Below are 22,356 nucleotides of genomic sequence, written 5' to 3'. Positions count from 1 at the left end.
AGTTGGGCTCGCCCCCTAGTGGTCTGTTTGCAATGAATCCAATGTTAAACAGGCCAGCATTGGATTCATTGCAAACAGACCACTAGGGGGCGAGCCCGACTTGTTTGCGATGGTTTTTGAAAACCTTATACCCATACCTAACATCATGCCAAAAATGAAAAACTTGTCACCAAGAGTATAATTGTTATGATTTTGTATGTATTAAATCCCAGTTTATAGGCATTTTAAGCTCCTGGCAGCCATCGTGGACGCCATCTTGAAAATTATGCCCTTCCAGAAGTTATTTTTTCCTAATTTTTTAGTATGTTATTTAGCACACCCAATACTAATAGAATCTCTTGTATCAATTATTTAGATTTTTAGCCATATACTGACCCATTTAATATTAGATTCATTGCAAACAGGCCACTAGGGGGCGCTCCCAACTCGTTTGCGATGGTTTTTGAAAACCTTATAACCATACCTACCATCATACCAAAAATCAAAAACTTGTCACCAAGTGCACGATCTTGTTGATTTTGGACGAATTCAGACCCAGGTATATCCACTAAATGGATACTGTTCCCTGGAGTGCATAGGCTAAAGCCCTTACAAATAGGACGCTGGACAGAAGACGATTCTTCGTGTCAGCTGTACAAATAGCCCCTCTCGGGACCCCCGGTTGAGCTCTTTTCATCGTTCACCCGTAGGGTCCCTTGCCATCGGTGCCAAGCTATATGGTATACAGACGGCCTTGCCGTCGGAAACATCCGTGCTGCGCTGTTTGAGAACTCGTGATATGTTTCAAAAGAAACCCATAGCTTGGGACCGATGGCAAGGGACCCTACGGGTGAACGATGAAAAGAGCTCAACCGGGGGGGGGTCCCGAGAGGGGATACTGTACAAACAGCATACAAACATACAAAAACGTATGTTTTGGGTGAATTAAATAACATTGACCTAGTCAGTGAGGACCTACAGCGCCAGAGATGTCTGCATAGGGCGAGAGGCATATTAAAAGACCCCTCTCATCCAAACCACACTCTTTTCGCCACAGGACTATTGGCTCTCAGGAACAGCTTCTTTCCTGTTGCTGTTTCCTGCTGAAACTCTCATTTACTGCATTACTGTATTTCATTGTCAAAGTATTTGTATAGGCCTACTATGTTTAGTGACAATACATTGAATCTAATCTAATTTGCGGGAAATGGTTAGCGGTTTATCACTTCTTGACTCTGTGGGAGAAACTTAAATTAAAACGTTTTTGCATTGAAAGTGGCAGTCCTGCAGTATTGATTGATTGATTGATTGAAAACTTTATTGAACATTAATTCAAAAGGATACATACACAGGAAAGTCGTTAGGCTTGTTTCCGGTCAGTACATGGATTTAAAAATTAGGTCATGTTATCAGCCAACCATCTGATCAACTTGAGGCTGGAAGGCAAGTTATTCCACTGAACTGCTGCCGATGTTTTTCCTATTCAGTATTTTAGCCGTGACGTGAGCCCCAGAGATACTTCCAGGTCCTACTTTTGTGTCGCTTTTGTGTCCCCATAGAGTTATACTGTGACGCTCCGGCGGACTAAATCTGAGACGAAAACAACCACGAAAGTCACATTTTACCGCTTTCCTCGCAACAACAAAGCTGCTGCTCTCCCAAAACTGGCTGTGACAGGCCATCTACCCCACACTGGATACTATCGCCATTTTATTTCATTGTGTCAACTAAATCCTCATTAATTGCAAACTAGATTCAACATAGTCAAGCCTGCACACATTCTAAATATGCCCCCGAAATATTGTACTGAGCAAATGGACTGTTACCACCTTCAATAATAATGATAATAATAGTCTTTATTGTCTCCACATCATATATTTTCTTTGTCATGGACACTTGTACAAAACATTAATAATTCTACTCGAGTTGGAAGCATTAAGACCCATTTTAAGCAGTCAACATAATTCCATTTAGAGAAATGTATAAATCAAGACAAGAGCGTTACATATTTCTAATCCGAAATAATTTATTAAGTACTTGACAGGATGAAATAACTGCAAGTGGATATTCAATATTTCTCTTAGTTTAAACACAGCCATGTTTTAATGCAGGAGTTATAATTATTAATTGGATATTGGGCTAATTATTACACTCCTCAAAGTGATAGAAAAGTAGAAAGAAAGACAAAGATTTTACATAGACATCTAGATCATCTGATACATTGGGTGACTTCATCAATTCTGTTGCCATGGTAGAAGTGATCAAATGACAGATCTTTTGATGTTGAGTCGATAGTGATGTCTTTGTCTCTATAAAGGTCTTTGTCCAGCCAACGGCCAGTGCTCATTATTCAAACGCTCCGCGATTGGCAAAGTCTTGTTGTTGGCCTTGACCCTTGACCCATGTGGCCCCCAGGGTCCCCTGGCTGCCAGAGTCGCACCGTCGCTCTGAGCCACACCCAACTTTATTTTTATTTTTATATATATATTTTTTTTTTAGTTTTTAACATTTTAAAGAACAAAACATTTCGTTCCCCCCCCACACCTGCCACACCCAACTTGACACAAACACTGTTCAGGGGCCTGCCATTCCTAATAGAACACCAGGGGCCGCATGTGGCCCCCAGGGGGCCCTGGCTGGGGATGCCAGGGGATGCTAGCATTTTAGGATGCTAACATTTTATTTTAGCATCCTAGCTAGTACTTCCACATACTATGCTAGAATGTTAGATCAAACATGTTCAGCTTTATGCTTGTACTTTGTTTTGCACATTTTTATACTATTTTTCAATTTTTTATAAATCTTTTTCTTCAGCTTTAATACATTTTCTACTGTACACAATGTATCACATACGTTGTGGGTTTTCAGCGAGCCCACGCAGTTTCTGATTGAACTGCTTTTCTAGTTTAAAGTTACGTTATCTATTTATTTACTTTTTTCCCTTTGGTTTTCGGGGAAGTTACCTGACTTTTGTCTCCAGTGTGGCAACGCTGGTGGTATTTTAGAGAAGTTAACTGACAGAAACTCTTGTCACAAAGTTTACACTGGAAAGGTTTTTCTCCAGTGTGGATACGCTGGTGTGTCTTCAGCTCCTTGTTGTGAATGAAACGTTTGTCACAATGTGCACAGTGGAATGGTCTTTCTCCAGCGTGGTAACGCTGGTGGAACTTCAGATAACCTGATGTACTAAAACTCTTGTCACATTGTTTACACTGGAAAGGTTTTTCTCCTGTATGGGAAACCTGGTGTGACTTCAGTAGTCTTAACGTAGTGAAACTCTTGCCACAATGTTCACACTGGAAAGCTTTTTCTCTGTAACTGTGAATAATCTGGTGCTTCTTCAGAAAACCTGACCGGTGGAATCTCATGTTGCAATGTTTACATTGGAAAGGTTTTTCTCCTGTGTGGATATGCTGGTGTCGCTTTAGGTCACCTTTATGTCTGTAACTCTTTTCACAATGATTACATTGGAAACGTCTTTCTCCTACATGTGTGACACACAGGTGTGTCTTAAGGCCAATTGCAGTAATGAAACCCTTTTCACAATGTGTACAGATGTGCCAGGTGTGGGTCTCTGAAGACCAGGACCGGGACCTCACACCTGAGAGAGAGAGAGAGAGAGGTGAATAGGCAGGTTAAAAATAATGAGTACAGGTACAACTTGAAAAGCTTCCATCATCAAACAAATTCCTTGTTTGGGAGCACTAAGGCTTCCCGGGTTAATACTTAGTTTGTGTCCCTGTGTTTAACACTGACTGACCTCCACCGGACTCCTCCCGATAATCACTGTCTTCGGTGTCAGGTTCACTAGACTCCTGCCGATAATCACGGTCTTCAGTGTGAGATTCACTGGACTCCTCCCGATAATCACTGTCTTCAGTGTCAGATTCAAGTTGAAGTACAACGTGCGAAGAAATGTCTTCATTCTCATCTTCACTTTCCACTGCTAGTATTGTCAACATTGACCCATCAGGCTCCTCTGGTCTTTGAAGTAGCTCTTCTTGTTCTTCATTAATCCCTGGTTCTGGAAACGTAAAAACAAGTTAATTAGTACGATTTAAACAAAATACATATTTCCAACAGTGTTCATGAGGCAGAGCTCCCATGTGCGTACTTCACTTGTGCACTGAGATCACATGAAACACATAAAACGACCTCTGGGAGACTCAATAAAGAAAATAATAATCTGCATCCATGATTACAAATGTTATAATATACAGACATACTGGTATCTGTATAGCACTATCAAAGAGCTGTGCTTTCCTTTGGAGTGTCTATGGGACTCGCAGTATGTTTTAACAGCGGACGAGCATCGGCCGACACATCGTCTAATCGCCCACAAAGATGAATCATTTGTATCTATTCGGGCAACGTTGTTCTGCCCACTTTTCGACCATCGCCTGCTATCGCCGGTAGTCTCCCGGTCCCATAGACACATAATGCACTTCCGGAAAATGTAAGGTTATACTACACTTAACACATCAAATGCGGGAACCGTACATTTACGTTCTTAATTAGCCCTCGGTCCGGTGCGGGACACGTGAAACGTTTCGAGCATTTTTATTGATTACTTGAATCACCTTTCTACCCACCCGGACAATAGATCAAGCAGCCCCGATCCATGCCACAACACCCCGGTCACGTGATAAAAATAAATAAAATGAAAAGCCTCTCCCCCTCCCCTCCTGAAACAGGGCGGGAGGGGCGCTTTGTGTTTAGAGTATCCCTAATGGCGTCGTGTGGTATTTGAGTCTGGAGATGCTGTGTATGGATCTTGTTTCCCGGGGGGCGGGTTCAAACATTTTCTCTTTGACGCAATTGGTTAGAGCTACTGTCAGTCAAAGGTCTCAAGCATTGAACGTCACTGTACCAAAGCCCGCCCGTATTGCATACCGTGTCCCGATTGGCCACACCAGTTCTCTGGTGTAGGAAATGGGCGTACAATCGAGCCTCTCCAGACCGTAATCCGCCGGCAGGCAATTTTTATTCGGTCTGGCTTATTAGCCAGGCTATAATGGCGGCGCCCATGCTCTGTACGATCAAAAAATTCCAGCCTGAATCACACTTCACACTGCATGAAGACCCAGGATCAGCTTGCCTCCCCCCTCCCCTCCTGTTTCTCCCTCCTCCGCTCCCGTTTCAGGGGAGGGGAGGAGAGGAGAGGGGTTCTGTAGTTTGTCAGAACATGGCGGCTCCCATGGACGCAACCACCATCGTAACAGACATGAATAATACTACAGTGCAACACACATGGATAGAAGGACACACACACACACACACACACACACACACACACACACACACACACACACACACACACACACACACACACACACACACACACACACACACACACACACACACACACACACACACACACACACACACACACGGCATGATGGCATTAAATAAACATTAAATTCTATAGGAAATTATTATAATTAACTTATAGTGCATTTTTCCATATCGTCATTTGGCTATATGAAACAGAAATGAGACACACCCCTTACCTTCTGCATGGGCATGTTCAACCTCAACATGGCCAATAAGGATATTTAACACTGAGGTGCCCACAATGTTTACGTGCCCACTCTTCCTGCACCCTTTTGCAATGTGAAATGCCACCGAATTCAAAATCCTTGCCAACTTTGCCCCTGTCTTTTCTTTATATGGAATGAAGCCCCAACATGTGAAAGCTGATGTGCTTTTATTGTGAAGGGAAAAGTTTCTGAACGTCTCAGCCTGCATATTTCCATGTGCTGAAAATAGCTGAAAATCTACAAGCTCACAATGTGTGGTGGACATGACGCGTTGTGAGCTTGTAAATCTGCTATTTGCAGCATGCAACACCACATCGTACGACGAAGAATATACCAGGTTTCACGTGGGAGATGTATTTTGCTGGCCGAGTCGGCCTGCACACAGCGCTACTCGACGCAAAATAACAAGCCATTGGAAGCTATTTTTTGGTGGCACTCTATGTTGAATCAATCAACAACAAGTTTACCGTGTTTGGGGTCAGGGGCGAGGCGCAGTCCCCCATAGTTCTGTGTCTGCTGTCTCCGTGTATTCAGCAACATCATCCCATTGTAAAATGCGTGCTGAGTGAGCGCTGCAGGGAAACTTAAGTGTACAGCTGATGCTGAAATATTTGTTTCGTTTTTTCCGGGGTTGATCAGTGAGCGCGCCGCCGCTGTTGGACTCACATGTGCAGACCGGTTCAGACAGACAGGCACTCAGTCAGGCAGGCAGAGAGAAGGAGCGAGCGAGAAGTAAAGTAATATTTTATTAACGCCCGTGCTTCATGGTTGAGGCGGGGAGTGAAAGCAATAAGCATCACCGGTTCAACCTCGTTAAAATTTAACTCGCACATTAACCGATTCCGTACATAGGACGTCGCCACACGTCCTAGGGGTCCCAATCGACGCGTACATCCGACGTCCTCACGCGTCTTACGCCAGGGCTCCACCGGGCGAGTTGCGTCTCTGTCGCGTGCGTCAAAAAACGCACCGGTTCAATTTTAATGCACGCGTCGCGTCTCCGTCAACGCAACACGGGCAGTGGAGCCACCCTTCATTGATTAAAAAGGGAACATTCCCTGACGGTGACGGAGACGCGACGCTGACGTGCCCGGTGGAGCCCTGGTGTTAGTTCATCCTCAATGATACGGGGCGAGATAAGAATATTCTGAATTTTTTCCTTTTTTTTATGTCAGTTCGCCTTTCGGCTACCGTATGCTACACTCTAGGCAATTGTTAGCTTACCATTGACTTGGCCGTTAGCGCGGCGGAAATAATGACTCGTCTCTCCTAATCCAGGGCACTCTCCGTGGTGTTGAACGGATCGATATACTGGCGCTTCATTTCTGCTCCTCATCCGTCTCTCCCGCAAAATATGAACGCTTTTTGGATCATATATCATATAAATTAAAACGATCGCAATGTAAGCTAGCTATGTAAAGTAAACTTTTTTTAGTGGATGAAATGAAATGAAATGATTACTATTTTTACCCAGGGTATCTGGGCTAAGCTCGAGAACTTGTTTCCAGCCAGGCCCTGCTCATAGAACATTTCATCGTAGTGGTTCAATGCCTTGTTCAAGGGCACTTCAGCGGTGGTAATTTTAACGTGTCGGACCGCTGATTCGAACTGGCGACCTTCCGGTATCAAGACCGCTCCGCAATCCGTTCGGCCACCGCTGCCATCCGTTCGGCCACCGCTGCCACCGCTGGATTGTTTCCCAGCGTCCCCTAGTTAAAACCCACCCTAGTTAAAACCCACTCACCGAAGTCAAAGTCGTGGAAGTGCTGGGGTAGTCGTCTCTGTCTCTTCCCCCGTCCTGCTGCTGGAGGCTCTGGAGAAATGGTTCCGGCTGCTTCTGGAGAACTCATCTTCACCTGCAGGCTGGACTCCATAGACCGGTCTGGAGTCTCTGGAATGAAGGAACAGAATAAGGACGTTGACGTTGAAGTTAACAACGTGTGCTGTGTTCGCTCCCTGCGTTGTACCACAGACTGCCGTTGTACAAACAGTGGGCACTAGTGGTGCAAAATAAAAGTGATTATTCAATTAATCGCGATGCCGATTGTGATAGTCATGGACGATAATTAATCAATTCACAAATGTCAAAAATCCTTTATTAATGATAAAAAAAAAAAATTACCGCAGCGAAAGGGCGGAACTGATCTGCGACTGCGGCACCATACCGGACCGTTTACAGTGATGCACACAGCGCTCGCACATTCTTTGCTTACAACAATCAAGTCACCATTCATATATGGAGATGGCCATTTAGGTTATGGAAGACATGCATCACCTAGATCTATATGGAGCCAGCCAGCAACTCTGACCTTAAACCCTTAGATCTCCATATATGAGGCTGAGCTGACCTGTTCTGACATTCCATATGTTGAGCTAAGAATAGAAATAGAGCGGTAGTTGCCGGGGTCTAATTTGCTCCCTTTCTTGTGCAGGGGGGTTATTTTGGCCAGTTTGAAATCTTGGGGGACCGTTCCCTGTTTGATGGAGAGGCTTATTATGTGGGTGATGATTGGAGCAATAGAGATGGCCGAGTGTCTGAGACCTATTTCAGGTCAACACTGTAATTTGCATTATTATTGTAAGTGAATAAAACAAAAACATACCTTCCCGGATGACGTATTCTAGTAGAAAACACACTTTACCACATCCAAAGTGGGGGAACTGTTCTAGTCCAGAGTCTCTCGACAGTACTTGAAGCTATCTTATAGCATTAGCGTTAGCATAGCTAGCCTACAAAACAAACTCTTTGAACCTATAATGTGCAAATTCTTCCCGATTTCACAACTAGCCAGTCTGTCACTCTTTACAGACTCTCGTGCAACGAGAATCTCAGACGCAAGTTGCACAAAGGGTTGTACTGCAAACTGTATATCATCATCACACAGACATTCTGTATCACGTTGTCGCTGCTCTGTCTGTTCGTCAGCCACGTTGTTCACCAGTGTCTAGTTATCACGGATAAGGGAGCATGGATAAGACTTCCGGTGGCCGAGCTCTTCAGAATAAAAGTAACCTCTAAAGTAAGTAAACAATTAAGTAAAGTAAGTAAGTAAACAAAAACGATTATTTTGCACATTAAAACAAATTAAGTATAACACAAATGAATTAAATTATGTGTATTTGTATTTATATTAACATTAACATGATCTAAATGGATACATGGATGCTGTTCCCTCACTTCCCTGGAGTGCATATAGCCCGTACAAATAGGACGCTGGACAGAAGACGGTTCTTCGTGTCAGCTGTACAAACAAATGTATGTTTTGGGTGAATTAAATAACATTGACCAACATGTAGTGAGGACCTACAGCGCCATAGATTCTGCGTAGAGCGAGAGGCATATTAAAAGACCCCTCTCATCCAGACTCTTTTACCTTCTCCCCTCTGTGAGGCGCCACAGGACTATAGAGCGTCGCAGTCCCGCCCCCTACCATGGCCCAGGAAATGATTCTCCGTTAATTTTCCTCATAGACATTTCAGAAAGTATTTATTTAAAGACGTTTATGCCACAGAGAAAGCCAACTCGAGTCGTGACAAATCATGACAACAAACACCATTTTTTGGGCCGAACAAATAATTAGAAAGAAGAAAAAAACGGCAGGTTACAACACTTTTTGTTGTTTTTCTTTGTAATTATTTGTTTGGTCCAAAATATTGTTTGTGTTGTCATGAGTTGTCACGACTCGAGTTGGCTTTGTCCGCGGCGTAACCGTCTTTAAATAAATACTTTTTGAAATGTCTATGGGAAAAATGCATTGGGATTCATTTCCTGGGCCATGGTAGGGGGCGGGACTGCGACGGAACAGCTTATTTCCTGTGGCTGTCTCCCTGCTGAACTCTGCCCCTCCCCAATTACTTTCTGTATACACTGACACCACGCTAGACAGGAACGCCCAAAAACGTCACAATTTTCTATGGCTGCCAATGCAACTTGGTCCAATCCTTAATCACATAAGGACAAACATCTATGCCGATGCTATCTAACTTGCGGAGGTAGCGGTAGCGTGCCTTGTCCACGGGCAACAGATCTTTCAACGTATGGCATTGCAAATACATTTGATAATCGCTACTCTGCTCAATATTGTTTTGAAAATGCCGCAAATTGCATTGCAGTGAACGAGCGAAAATCACAACTTCCCCCGTTTGTGGGCGGAGTCACAGTTTTAGGCGCTGTTTGTGTCGCTTTTGTGTCCCCATAGAGTTATACTGTGACACTCCGTCAGACTAAATCTGAGACGAAAACAACCACGAAAGTCTCATTTTACTGCTTACCTCGCAACAACGCTGCTGCTCTCCCAAATCTGGCTGCGACAGGCCGTCTAACCAACACTGGATACTATCGCCATTTTATTTCATTGTGTCAACTAAATCCTCATTAATTGCAAACTAGATTCAACATACTCAAGCCTGCACACATTCTAAATATGCCCCCGAAATATTGTACTGAGCAAATGGACTGTTACCACCTTCAATAATAATGATAATAATAGTCTTTATTGTCTCCACATCATATATTTTCTTTGTCATGGACACTTGTACAAAACATTAATAATTCTACTCGAGTTGGAAGCATTAAGACCTATTTTAACCCTCAATGGCTTCCTTTCTGAAAAATAACGTCATTGTAAAATGATTCACGCGTTTAGATATTTCTATTTAAAATGAGATGCGGACGGGAGCTGGTGCCACTTGGACCCGGACGTGATGTATCACTACAAAATGACGTCGGACTTAAATACTGAATACTCAAGTACACAATTCAGTACACGAGATGGTGATGTTGGCGGTAAATGAGTTAAGCAGTGTCAACATGATTCCATTCAGATAAATGCATAAATCAAGACAAGAGAGTTACATATTTCTAATCCGAAATCATTTATTAAGTACTTGACAGGATGAAACAACTGCAAGTGGATATTCAATATTTCTCTTAGTTCAAACACAGCCATGTTTTAATGCAGGAGTAATGCTTTCATCACAGATAAGATTATTTAAATGATGAATTGGATATTGGGCTAATTAATACGCTCCTAAAAGTGATAGATAAGTAGAAAGAAAGAGAGGGAAAGACAAAGATTTTACATAGACATCTAGATTATCTGATACATTGGGTGACTTCATCAGTTCTGTTGCCATGGTAGAAGTGATCAAATGACAGACCTTTTGATGTTGAGTCGATGGTTATGTCTTTGTCTCTATAAAATGTCTTTCTGATGTCCAGCCAACGGCCAGAGGTCATTCTTCAGCCGCAAAGCTAAAATGTTACTTTCTTCAAACGCTCCGCCGAGCGATTGGCAAAGTCTTGTTGTTGGCCTTGACCCTTGACCCATGTGGCCCCCAGGGGCCCCTGGCTGCCAGAGGCGCACCGTCGCTCTGAGCCACACCCAACTTGACACAAACACTGTTCAGGGGTCTGCCATCCTAATATAACACCAGGGGCCCCATGTGGCCCCCAGGGGCCCCTGGCTGCCAGAGGCACACCGTCGCTCTACCGTCTATGCTAACATGCATGCTAGCATGCAAAATAACCAACTCCAACTACCAACCAACCAACCAACCGGCCTCCAATTTCATGAAAAAATACCACTTCCAATTTTGGCTCCCTGCTTCTGGTTTGTGTAATTGTCTTTAAACATCACTCACAAAACACAGTTATATGTTTCAACTATACACTATTTAGCATTTATTTTCCTTTAGTGAATACTTAATTCATCATGAATACATTATTTGTAAAGCATTATAAATCATTAGTAGACAGTTTTAACTTTACTTACCGTACTTTATTCCGTCAATTTTATTTTAGCATCCTAGCTAGTACTTCCACTTACTTTATGCTAGAATGTTAGATCAAACATCAACATGTTCAGCTTTATACAGTTATTTATGCTTTTTACCAGCAGCTTGAAAAGCTTCAACTCGCTTATAATTCGCGGACCTGGCAACATTGCAGCCCCTCTCCATTGGCTCACACACACACACACACACGCGTGCGCACACGCACACCCACACCCACCGCCCACTCCACAAAGTGTCATCTCGACTCTCGCCTACTCATGCAGGAGAGTGGAGACACAGCGGACGGAGGAGGAATTGCCGTATCACGCTTTTGCTTATTCCTTCTAAATCGCTGTATATAAAATATAGATCACTCAGCGAATCTCTTAGTTACATCAATATTGTTCTTCGACAATAGTTGGTTTGTGCCTAAGTATTACTATTACACAGTTCGCATTGGCCATTTCCAATGCGACGCACTGTGATGCACCTTCCCAGGCATTAGCCATGATCGCACTGGTTTCAACCTGTCCCAGAGCCAACTAATACAACAGTTACGACATTGAGGGGGCAAATAACAGCGGCGCGCCGCTAAAACGTGGCAGCAGACTCGCTGATTTAATGGGTAACGGACACTAACACATTTGAGTCTCAGTGACTGTACTCGCGAACTCCCACGCATACTACCGCGGACCCCCTCCGCCCCGCGCCGAACTCCTCGGGGACCTCCACAGCCCGTAGCCTCTACCCGCGGACCCCCACGCAGGCTACCGCGGGACTTCTTTAGACCTGCCAAGCCTGCAAATGGACCCATAAGTACAAAATGTTCGACTCTCGTTTTAGGAAACATTGACATGTCAATGTGTTCGGGTGTCAATCAAACCAACTGCGTGAGTGCTGTCAAGTGGAAACCTCATACTCATATTAGTAGCCAATTTGAATGCAATCTGGTCAAATTGACTGATACTGATACAGTCAGATATATTGTTGTCAGGTGAAAACCTTGTATGACCAAAACCATTCCTTTACTAAATATATAATAATCGAAAATACATAAAATAGTTAAAATAGCCTATCTACAAGCTCACACTGCATCCTATTCATATCTTCACACGTTGGGAGCTTGTAGATCTGCTATTTTTTTATTTATTTTTTACTGTGGACCAGTAATTTCTTGTTTTATACTAATTTTCATTTTTTTTAAAAATATTTTTCTTCAGCTATAATACATTTTCTACTGTACATCACATTGTGGGTTTTCAGCGGGAACTGCTTTTCTAGTTTAAAGTTACGTTATCTATTTATTCACTTCTTTCCCCTTTGGTTTTCGGGAAGTTACCTGACTGAAACTCTTTTTCAAAGGTTTGTCTCCAGTGTGGCAATGCTGGTGGTATTTTAGAGAAGTTAACTGACAGAAACTCTTGTCACAAAGTTTACACTGGAAAGGTTTTTCTCCAGTGTGGATACGCTGGTGTCTCATCAGCTGATCTTTCAGAATGAAACATTTGTCACAATATGTACAGTGGAAAGGTCTTTCTTTAGCGTGGTATCTCTGATGTATCTTCAGATAAGTTGATCTACTAAAACTCTTGTCACATTGTTTACACTGGAAAGGTTTTTCTCCTGTGTGGGAAACCTGGTGTAGCTCCAGTAGTCTTAAAGTAGTGAAACTCTTGCCACAATGTTCACACTGGAAAGATTTTTCTCTGTAACTGTGAATAATCTGGTGCTTCTTTAGAGAACTTGCCCGGGTGAATCTCATGTTGCAACGTTTACATTGGAATGGTTTTACTCCAGTGTGGATATGCTGGTGTGATTTCAGGGCATGGTTATCTCTGTACCTCTTTTCACAATGATTACATTGGAAACGTTTTTCTCCTACATGTGTGACACACAGGTGTGTCTTAAGGCCAATTGCAGTAATGAAACCCTTTTCACAATGTGTACAGATGTGGAGGATGTGGGTCTCTGAAGACCGGGACCGGGACCTCACAGCTGAGAGAGAGAGAGAGAGAGAGAGAGAGAGAGGTGAATAGGCAGGTTAAAAATAATGAGTACAGGTACAACTTGAAAAGCTTCCATCATCAAACTCCTTGTTTGGGAGCACTCAAGGCCTATTCATAGTCTGGATTTTCGGTGGTGAGGTGACCAACGCTCCGGTGGTGAGCTGACCACCAGAGCTGAAATAACGTTGAGCGGTGGTGAGTAAAAACGGGCTGGAGAGGTGGCGGTGGTTTGCTCTTCACCGTGGCTCGTGACGTCATGTTGTAGTTCGGTGGTCACCTAACCACCGAAAATCCAGACTATGTATGAGCCTTAAGGCTTCCCGGTCAGTAACTGTGCCAACTCTGTTTTCCCCACAAATGTAGTTTGTATCCCTGTGTTTAACACTGACTGACCTCCACCGGACTCCTCCCGATAATCACTGTCTTCGGTGTCAGGTTCACTGGACTCCTGCCGATAATCACGGTCTTCAGTGTCAGAGTCACTAGACTCCTGCCGATAATCACGGTCTTCAGTGTGAGATTCACTGGACTCCTCCCGATAATCACTGTCTTCAGTGTCAGATTCAAGTTGAACTACAACGTGCGAAGAAATGTCTTCATTCCCATCTTCACTTTTCACTGCTAGGATTGTCAACATTGACCCATCAGGCTCCTCTGGTCTTTGAAGTAGCTCCTGTTCCTCATTAATCCCTGGTTCTGGAAACGTAACTTCTGAAAAAAACAGTACGATTTAAGCAAAATACATATTTCCAACAGTGTTCATGAGGAAGAGCTCCCATGTGCGTACTTCACTTGTGCACTGAGATCACATGACTATGTTGTTATAATATACAGACATACTGGTATCTGTATAGCACTATCAAAGAGCTGTGCTTTCCTTTGTAGTGTCTATGGGACTCTAGACTCTAAGGTTATACTACACTTAACACATCGAATGTGGGAACCGTACATTTATGTTCTTAATTAGCCCTCGGTCCGGTGCGGGACACGTGAAACTACTGTACGTTTCGTGCATTTTTATTGATTACTTTCAATCACCTTTCTACTCACCCGGACAATAGATCAAGCAGCCCCGATCCATGCAACAACACCCCGGTCACGTGATAAATAAAAAAAAGCCTCTCCCCCTCCCCTCCTGAAACAGGGCAGGAGGGGCGCTTTGTGTTTAGAGTAGGCATGCCACGGTATGAGATTTTACAGTACGGTACGGTGCCGGTATTGAAAACCTATACCTCGGTATTCCACGGTATTTATATTAAAAAAATAATAATAAAAAAAGATTGCCCCCCCCACCTATGTCTAGTGACTACCCCCACCTCCTTATAAGCCCTTCTTTGTTCCCCAACCTGTAGGCCTACATATCTTATTTATTTATTTTTCCCTTTTTATGATCATTTGAATTTTGTTATTTGTCATGTGACTTGTCATGATTATGAATTGATTACCCAGGACCGAATGGAAACAAGACTGCAAGGACTTTTTTCAGTGATCCCTTTGGACATTGACTGTACCCTATACTGATTACATTTCTGCCAATAAAGTATTCAATCATTGAATCAATAGCTATTCACCACTGTATTTCACTGTACTATGGCTCCCCCTAATGGCCGTTTTGTACCCTGCACGCTGTAATGCAATCTGCGCATGCTCGCAACTGCGTGCCTCTGTGTTGTTGACACTTGACAGTTCACACTTTTAGTTTAGTACATGTGGAAATATGGAATATACAATTGGATCTGGGTGTCTTTCAGCAACACTAACTCAAAGGTAGGAAGCAACTTTTCAATCTACTGCAGCTGTGTGGTGAAAATAAACGTTTTGCCTTAGTCTGGGAGTGGAGTTGCACTGCATGCGCAGCATGCGCCGCCCACCAACGCTGTATTAAAATACCGTAAACTCGGAAATCTCACGGTATCAACACCGTGGCTGTTCCTGTCGCGGTATTACCGAAATTCGGTAAACCGCGGCATGCCTAGTTTAGAGTATCCCTAATGGCGGCGCCCATGCTCTGTACAATCGTAAAACTCCAGTCAGCCTGAATCACACTTCATGACACTGCACCCTTGGGTTGGTGTTCTCCTCCTTTCTTTCACCCTCATCCCTCTAACTCGTACCTATTTGTAGGCCTACAATGTTCTAGTATCAAACGTTTAATTTATTTACTCGCACGCATGCACGCACGCACGCACGCACGCACGCACGCACGCACGCACGCACACACGCACACACACACACGCACACACACGCACGCACCCACACACACACACACACACACACAGAGAGAGAAACGGATGCCGTGTCCACAGACAGTAACGTGCGGTGGTAATGTTGCTACTAGTAGCACTTCTGCACTTGCTGCTTTGGACCATTTGTCCCGCGTCCCACACAAACAGAACAATGTCCCGTGTCCCACACAAACAGAAAAAAGTCCCGCATCCCACACAAACAATAAGTCAGAAACAGAAACGCGGGGGGGCATGGTGGCACAGTCGGTAGTGCTGTCGCCTCACAGCTAGAAGGTCCTGGGTTCGATTCCCGCTTGGGACGCTGTGGTCCTCTCCTCCGGGTCATCAGTGCCCATACCCGAGGCGGGGTTGGCGAAAAGGCCTTTCTGTGTGGAGTTTGCATGTTCTCCCCGTGTCCCCTAGGGTAGGTAACCTCACATGTTCTCCCCGTGTCCCCTAGGGTAGGTTCCCTCACAAAAAACATGCAGTAAATCCTGGTCTCTAAACTGCCTCCCCCTGGCCAGCCGGGGCGCCTGATGGAGGGGAAAGGAACTGGTTGGAATACCCCTCCCCCCCCCCCCCCCCCCCTCCACGGATTTGCATAAATCACACAGGTACCAAATTTGGAGAAAAAAAACGGCGATTTTCGCCAAAAAGCTACACTTTTGCATGTCTGACAGCCATTCCAACTTGCCGCATTACTAACCATGTCGATAACTGCAGGGGGAAGTTACGTATAGTCGGAATGGCGGTGCGTCGGAATGCCACTCTGTCCCCCCATGAGGGGATCCAGCATCCCCTAGTTAAAACCCACCCTAGTTAAAACTAGGCATGTCCCGATACCGATACTTGTATCGGAATGCCCTCCGATATGCCCTTATTTGGTCATATCGGAATCGGCAAGTACGCCCCGCACCAATCCGATACCACATTTTATTTAATCACGCAATGCGCGCAGCACGGTGAGACGGGGCCGCCGGTATTGAAAACGCGCATCTCCAGCCGTAGGTGTGAACGGCTTTGCCGACGTGCGAATGGGGGACAATTTAAAACAAAGGCGGCTTGCTGTAGTTTGCGACTAACATAAATTTGCATGCACAAGGGCTGCCAAGTAGACTATCTTTTGTTGTTTTTCTTTCTCCCCCTCTCTTCGAAGTTAGACTGGACAAATAAACTCTAAACTGACTGGGCCACGGTGGTCTGACGCTCATGGTAACTTGCGCCGTGGGTGGAACGGGTGGAAAAGTTTGGTTACATTTTAATGCATCTGTCAATAATGCATTGTATTAAACCCAAATGCAATACCTTTGCATCATGTCTGCACCGAGTCGAAACAACACGGGAGCCGTCAGCTGCTAGCCTGGCGCGGCCAGACTCATAGCAAGGATTCACTGACGCTTCCTCCCCGCATATGATATATATTTGCGGGGAGGAAGCGTAGTTATAATATCTCCCGCAGATCGATTGAATAGTCTCACATAATACGTGACGTATTCCAATGTGCATCAGTGCATGCAACTTCTCAATCTATCGTTGCTGAAAAGACAGAGCTACAAGCTCACAACGCAGTGCAACCAGACGCGGTGTGAGCTTGTAGACTGGCTATTTTTGGTGCGTGACACATCCCTAGTTAAAACCCACTCACCGAAGTCAAAGTCGTGGAAGTGCTGGGGTAGTCGTCTCTGTCTCTTCCCCCGTCCTGCTGCTGGAGGCTCTGGAGAAATGGTTCCGGCTGCTTCTGGAGAACTCATCTTCACCTGCAGGCTGGACTCCACAGACCGGTCTGGAGTCTCTGGAATGAAGGAACAGAATAAGGACGTTGACGTTGAAGTTTACAACGCGTGCTGTGTTCGCTCCCTGCGTTGTACCACAGACTGCCGTTGTACAAACGGTGGGCACTAGTGGTGCAAAATAAAAGTGATTATTCAATTAACCGCGATGCCGATAATGATAGTCATGGACGATAATTAATCAATTCACAAATGTCAAAAATCATTTATTAATGATAATTCTTTTTTTTTTACCACAGCTAAAGGGCGCCCTTGTTGGTTATTCCACTCTCCATAGGACCCAGATTTACCTACTGTCTGTTCACGGAGACCTGCACTGTCGCTTGAGTATTGGTGAGATGTTTCAAAGCAAAACGTAATGGCAACTCCGATTAGCACTGTTTCGCACACGTTTCCGTTGTCTCCTAAAGCTGTTTTACAATCTTTGAAACATCTCACCAACACTCAAGCGACAGCGTCTCCGTGAACAGACAATAGGTAAATCTGCGTCCTATGGAGGGTGGAATAACCAACGAGGGACCCTAGGGTACCGCCGTCCAAATTCAGAAAAGTAAACGAGGGTTCCGAAAGGGGCTATGTGGCACCAAGAGGTGCATGCATAGTCGAAGAAACCTTGTACGAGGGCTCCTGTTAGGGTCTTCAAGGTGTTTTTGTTGACCAGTGAGGAGATCCTGTACAGCAATCTTGTTCTTTGGTTGACTATTTTGATTCAAATCTTTCCGGTGATTAAATCACCGGAAGGATTTGCCTCCAGGATGGAACCTAGGTAGACAATTTCAAATTTCCGTGTGATAATATTGTCACCCACTCTAACCAAGAATGTCTGCCTTGCTGAGATTGCTATTTGATTCAAACAGAATGGATTCATTTTTTCCCAGGTGTAAAGATAGTTTATTATCAGCGAGCCAGGTGCAGATTCTACCAAGTTCAGAGCTGAGGGTCTTTTCAACCTGCAGTTTGTTCCTGTCCGAGACTAGCAGTGTTGAGTCAACTGCGAACAGGAACAAGTTGCAGTCACGAGCTGATGTCATGTCGTTTACATACAGTATATTAGGAACATTAAAGGCCCTAGTATGCTTCCTTGTGAATGGAACCCCTCCAGGTAGGACTGCATCCAGCTCATTGATGTGCTATCAAAACCAATTTATTTTGGTTCATGGTGTCCAAAGCCTTTTGGAGGTCCAGCATGACCATGCCGCAGTATTTGCCAGCATCCACCTCGTGTTTGATGTGGTTACTCAAATAGAGGAGGTATGTGCCAGTGGAGTGGGATGTTATGAATGGAATTCGTACATAATTTTTTTTGTGGCAAGATACTTTTCAACCTGTTCATAGACAATTTTTTCCATCATTTTCGAGACGGAGCCAAGAATAGAAATAGAGCGGTAGTTGCCGGGGTCTAATTTGCTCCCTTTCTTGTGCAGGGGGTTATTTTGGCCAGTTTCAAATCTTGGGGGACCTGTCCCTGTTTGATGGAGAGGTTTATTATGTGGGTGATGATTGGAGCTATAGAGATGGCCGAGTGTCTGAGACCTCTTTCAGATCAACACTGTAATTTGCATTATTATTGTAAATGAATAAAACAAAAACATACCTTCCCGGATGACGTATTCTGGTAGAAAGCGCACTTTAACACATCCAAAGTGGGTGAGTCTCTCACTGTATTTGAAGCTATCTTAGCATTAGCGTTAGCCTACAAAACAAACCGTCTTTGAACCTATAATGTGCAAATTCCTCCCGATTTCACAACTAGCCAGTCTGTCACTCTTTACAGACTCTCGTGCAACGAGAATCTCAGACACAAGTTGCACAAAGGGTTGTACTGCAAACTGTATATCATCATCACACAGACATTCTGTATCAAGTTGTCGCTGCTGTTTATTCGGCGTTGTTCACCAGTGTCTAGTTATCACGGATAAGGGAGCACGGATAAGACTTCCGGTGGCCGAGCTCTTCAGAATAAAAGTAACCTTATTATTTTGCACATTAAAACAAATTAAGTATTTAAACGAAAATATACAACACAAATTAATGAAATCATGTGTCTTTGTATTTTTATTAACATTAACAAATTATCTAAATGGTATGCTGTTCCCTGGAGTGCATATAGCCCGCTAGGACGCTGGACAGAAGACGGTTCCTTCGTGTCAGCTGTACAAACAAAATATGTTTTGGGTGTTTAAATAACATTGACCTACATGTAGTGAGGACCTACAGCGCCAGAGATGTCTGCGTAGGGCGAGAGGCATATTAAAAGACCCCTCTCATCCAAACCACAGACTCTTTTCCCTTCTCCCCTCTGGGAGGCGCCACAGGACTATTGGCTCCCGTACTAGGCTCAGGAACAGCTTCTTTCCAGTTGCTGTCTCCCTGCTGAACTCTGCCCCTCCCCAATGACACTGAACTCTGACCTCCTTCCGTCCCTCCATCCCTCTACCCATCTGAACTCATGCGTATATTTATTAGCATGTTAGAGAGTGTGGGTAAGTGTGGGTGCAGGGTGTGCATACTGTGCTTATATTATCTTCAGCATGCTTGCTTGCACTGTACAGATTGTTCTTCTCATATACTTATTAAGGGACCAAGAAGTCCCGAAGGTGACTAGCCTATTCATATATTCATAGATAGATTCATAGATAGATAGATTCATATAGATTCATAGATAGATTCATAAATTAATAGATTCATAGATAGAATCATAGATAGATGAATCTATGAATCGATCTATGAACCTATGAATCTATCTATGAATCTATAGATTCATAGATAGATTCATAGGTTCATAGATATATCTATGAACCTATGAATCTATCTATGAATATATCTATGAATCCACCTCGTGAGCGCAGGAGAGGACCTGGTGAGGCGTAGGAGGTGCCCGGCCAGGAGTCAACCCACAGTGCCTAGTCCCTCCAAGTGCCGGATGGCCCGCCCGGTAACCGCCGGATGGCCCACCCAGTACCGGCAGAGTAGTTCTGGAGCAGCGGATTGTGTGTCCCTGTTTTTTCCCGATTGGGACTGATCGAGGGTAGCTACTGGGACGTAAGTCGGGACTTGATCACCCCGGCTGGGTCACTCGAGTGAGGGGTATGATGTTGGAAGACCCGAAACCCCGATGACCTTGGGATACATCCCCGAGGATACGTCCCAGTTTCATCCTAGCGATATTTTTTAGTTCTGTGAAGTTGCGTGAAGCAATGAGGGAGTTTCATCTCCGTTCTTAGAATAGAGTAGGAATTTCCTGAGAACCCCAAAGGTCAATCTTTAGATTTGATGTCCGAAGTGAGAGTATAGGTGACTCGGTTGTCCCATTTGTCTAACTAGTTTTGGTTAGGCAACTCCTTCCACAGTGTGTGTGGCTGTGTGCACGTCGAGTGCACGCTGTTTGGCGTTTGGTGTGGGTGAGATAACATTTTGTGCACATTGCTGCAACAAGGTGTCCAGTTGTCATATTCCATCAATAGACTACATTTAGATAGATAGATAGATAGATAGATAGATAGATAGATTTCGTGTTAATTGTGAAATTGGTGGGCAAATTCTTGTTTTAATTTTTGACTAGCTGTACATCTCTAATTCACATTTTTGTATGATAACAATCGCAGACTAGCAGCTTAGTGGTAGTTATCATGCATCGAATACATGCATCCCTATAAAGTCACACGCAAATTGTGACAACAAATATATGATCAACTTTTTAGCCTTACTTTGTGCAGAGACCAATTAAACCACTTTTCTGCATAATTCAAATATGGGGAATTGATTGGATTGGTTATTTTACTTCCACAAAACTTCCATATAGGCTTACTGTAAATGGCCATTTAATGCAGTATTTTGCACACACACAAGACATTCTCGACGCACGTCCCACTGGGAGGAGACCCCGGGCAGACCAAGGTGCAGTTGGAGGAAACACATCGACTCACTGGCCTTGGAACGTCTCGGAATCCCCCAGGAGGAAGTCACTAATGTTGCTCTGGAGAGGGAAGTCTGGAGCACTCTGGTGGAGCTGTTGCCCCCGCGACCCGACTACGGATAAGCGGTTGAAGATGGATGGATGGACATAAGACATTTAAAATAAGGCTCGTAAATATCCCCATTTTGGAAGTGTGTGCTGAGAACCAACATGTTCCTAATGGCTATAGAAAACCGCTCACCATTCTAAGCTTTAATATGAGTGGTAACATATGTAAGTTTTGTAACTCTAGAGATACAATCAGAAACACTATTATAGTGTGATAACACGAGCCAGGGCCCTAAAATCGAGCTATAGAATCAAATGGGTGGGCAAAGCTGGTGCGATTTTTTTCAACTTGCTGTGCATCTCTACTTCACAGTTTGTCATGATGACATGTAGCTTAGTGGTCGTTATCATGCATTGAATATGTGGACCACACACATTGTAAGTATTGTAATTGATTGGAATAGTTATTTTACTTATTCAATACTTTCATATATACATATGGCTTTTAATGCAACATTTTGCACACAAATTGAATAATTCTTTCCCAATTTGAAAGTATGTGGCGAGAACCAACATGTTATTAATGTCATCAACACGTTTGATAAACGGATCATTTGATCCTTCATAAAACTCTTTCATATGAAGTAAACCATTTTAGTTCATTTTGACTGCTCACAGTATTTTCTTATTTAGCCTATGCAATGATACATAGGCTACTGTATGGACATTGAATATTCCATAGTTTGGGCTGGGATGAGGATCACCGTCTCCAAATCTGAGGCCATGGTTCTAAGCAGGAAACCGGTGGATTGTGCAGTCCGGGTAAGGAATGAGGCATTACCCCAGTTGAAGGAGTTTAAGTATCTCGGGGTCTTGTTCACAAGTGAGGGCGTCCTCCCCTCACTCGTGAAGGAGATCAGCCGAAGAATCGGAGCGGCAGGGGCGGTATTGCGGTCGCTGTACCGCACTGTTGTGACGAAAAGAGAGTTGAGCCAGAAGGCAACTACTACTCTCACCTATGTTCATGAAGTGTGGGTCATGACCGAAAGAATAAGGTCGCGAATACAAGCGGCCGAA

At 44.0% G+C, this 22,356-nt stretch overlaps 2 protein-coding genes across 2 annotated transcripts; both read right to left on the bottom strand.

Annotated features, from left to right (window-relative positions):
* Nucleotides 1–1,778: 1,778 nt before the first annotated feature.
* On the bottom strand, nucleotides 1,779–8,443 carry LOC306913491 (uncharacterized protein). Its single transcript, XM_079490171.1, has 4 exons — nucleotides 8,123–8,443; nucleotides 7,264–7,410; nucleotides 3,740–4,003; nucleotides 1,779–3,580 (listed from the first exon to the last, which is right to left on the bottom strand). The coding sequence occupies exons 2-4, from the start codon at nucleotides 7,391–7,393 to the stop codon at nucleotides 2,901–2,903; spliced, it is 1,074 nt and encodes a 357-aa protein (XP_079346297.1). The 5' UTR covers nucleotides 7,394–7,410; nucleotides 8,123–8,443; the 3' UTR covers nucleotides 1,779–2,900.
* Nucleotides 8,444–10,472: 2,029 nt separating this feature from the next.
* On the bottom strand, nucleotides 10,473–19,185 carry LOC306913490 (uncharacterized protein). The gene is made up of 4 exons (XM_079490170.1): nucleotides 18,910–19,185; nucleotides 17,171–17,317; nucleotides 13,694–14,011; nucleotides 10,473–13,289 (listed from the first exon to the last, which is right to left on the bottom strand). Exons 2-4 carry the CDS (start codon nucleotides 17,274–17,276, stop codon nucleotides 12,592–12,594), a joined length of 1,122 nt encoding a protein of 373 aa, XP_079346296.1. The 5' UTR covers nucleotides 17,277–17,317; nucleotides 18,910–19,185; the 3' UTR covers nucleotides 10,473–12,591.
* Between the last annotated feature and the right edge of the window lie 3,171 nt (nucleotides 19,186–22,356).

Source organism: Electrona antarctica (genome assembly GCF_951216825.1).
Source record: "Electrona antarctica genome assembly, chromosome: 20".
Classification (NCBI taxonomy): domain Eukaryota; kingdom Metazoa; phylum Chordata; class Actinopteri; order Myctophiformes; family Myctophidae; genus Electrona; species Electrona antarctica.
The sequence above is the reverse complement of the archived record's forward strand: the minus strand, read 5'-3'. Positions and strand labels throughout refer to the sequence as shown.

Excerpts from the sequence above, each read along its gene's own strand:
- LOC306913490 (XM_079490170.1), bottom strand. The coding sequence starts at position 17,276 with ATGAGTTCTCCAGAAGCAGCCGGAACCATTTCTCCAGAGCCTCCAGCA. Across the intron at positions 14,012-17,170 it reads CTTCCACGACTTTGACTTCG|AAGTTACGTTTCCAGAACCA; the intron begins GTGAGTGGGTTT and ends TGTTTTTTTCAG. Across the intron at positions 13,290-13,693 it reads TCGGGAGGAGTCCGGTGGAG|CTGTGAGGTCCCGGTCCCGG; the intron begins GTCAGTCAGTGT and ends TCTCTCTCTCAG.
- LOC306913491 (XM_079490171.1), bottom strand. The coding sequence starts at position 7,393 with ATGGAGTCCAGCCTGCAGGTGAAGATGAGTTCTCCAGAAGCAGCCGGA. Across the intron at positions 4,004-7,263 it reads CTTCCACGACTTTGACTTCG|AACCAGGGATTAATGAAGAA; the intron begins GTGAGTGGGTTT and ends TTACGTTTCCAG. Across the intron at positions 3,581-3,739 it reads TCGGGAGGAGTCCGGTGGAG|GTGTGAGGTCCCGGTCCTGG; the intron begins GTCAGTCAGTGT and ends TCTCTCTCTCAG.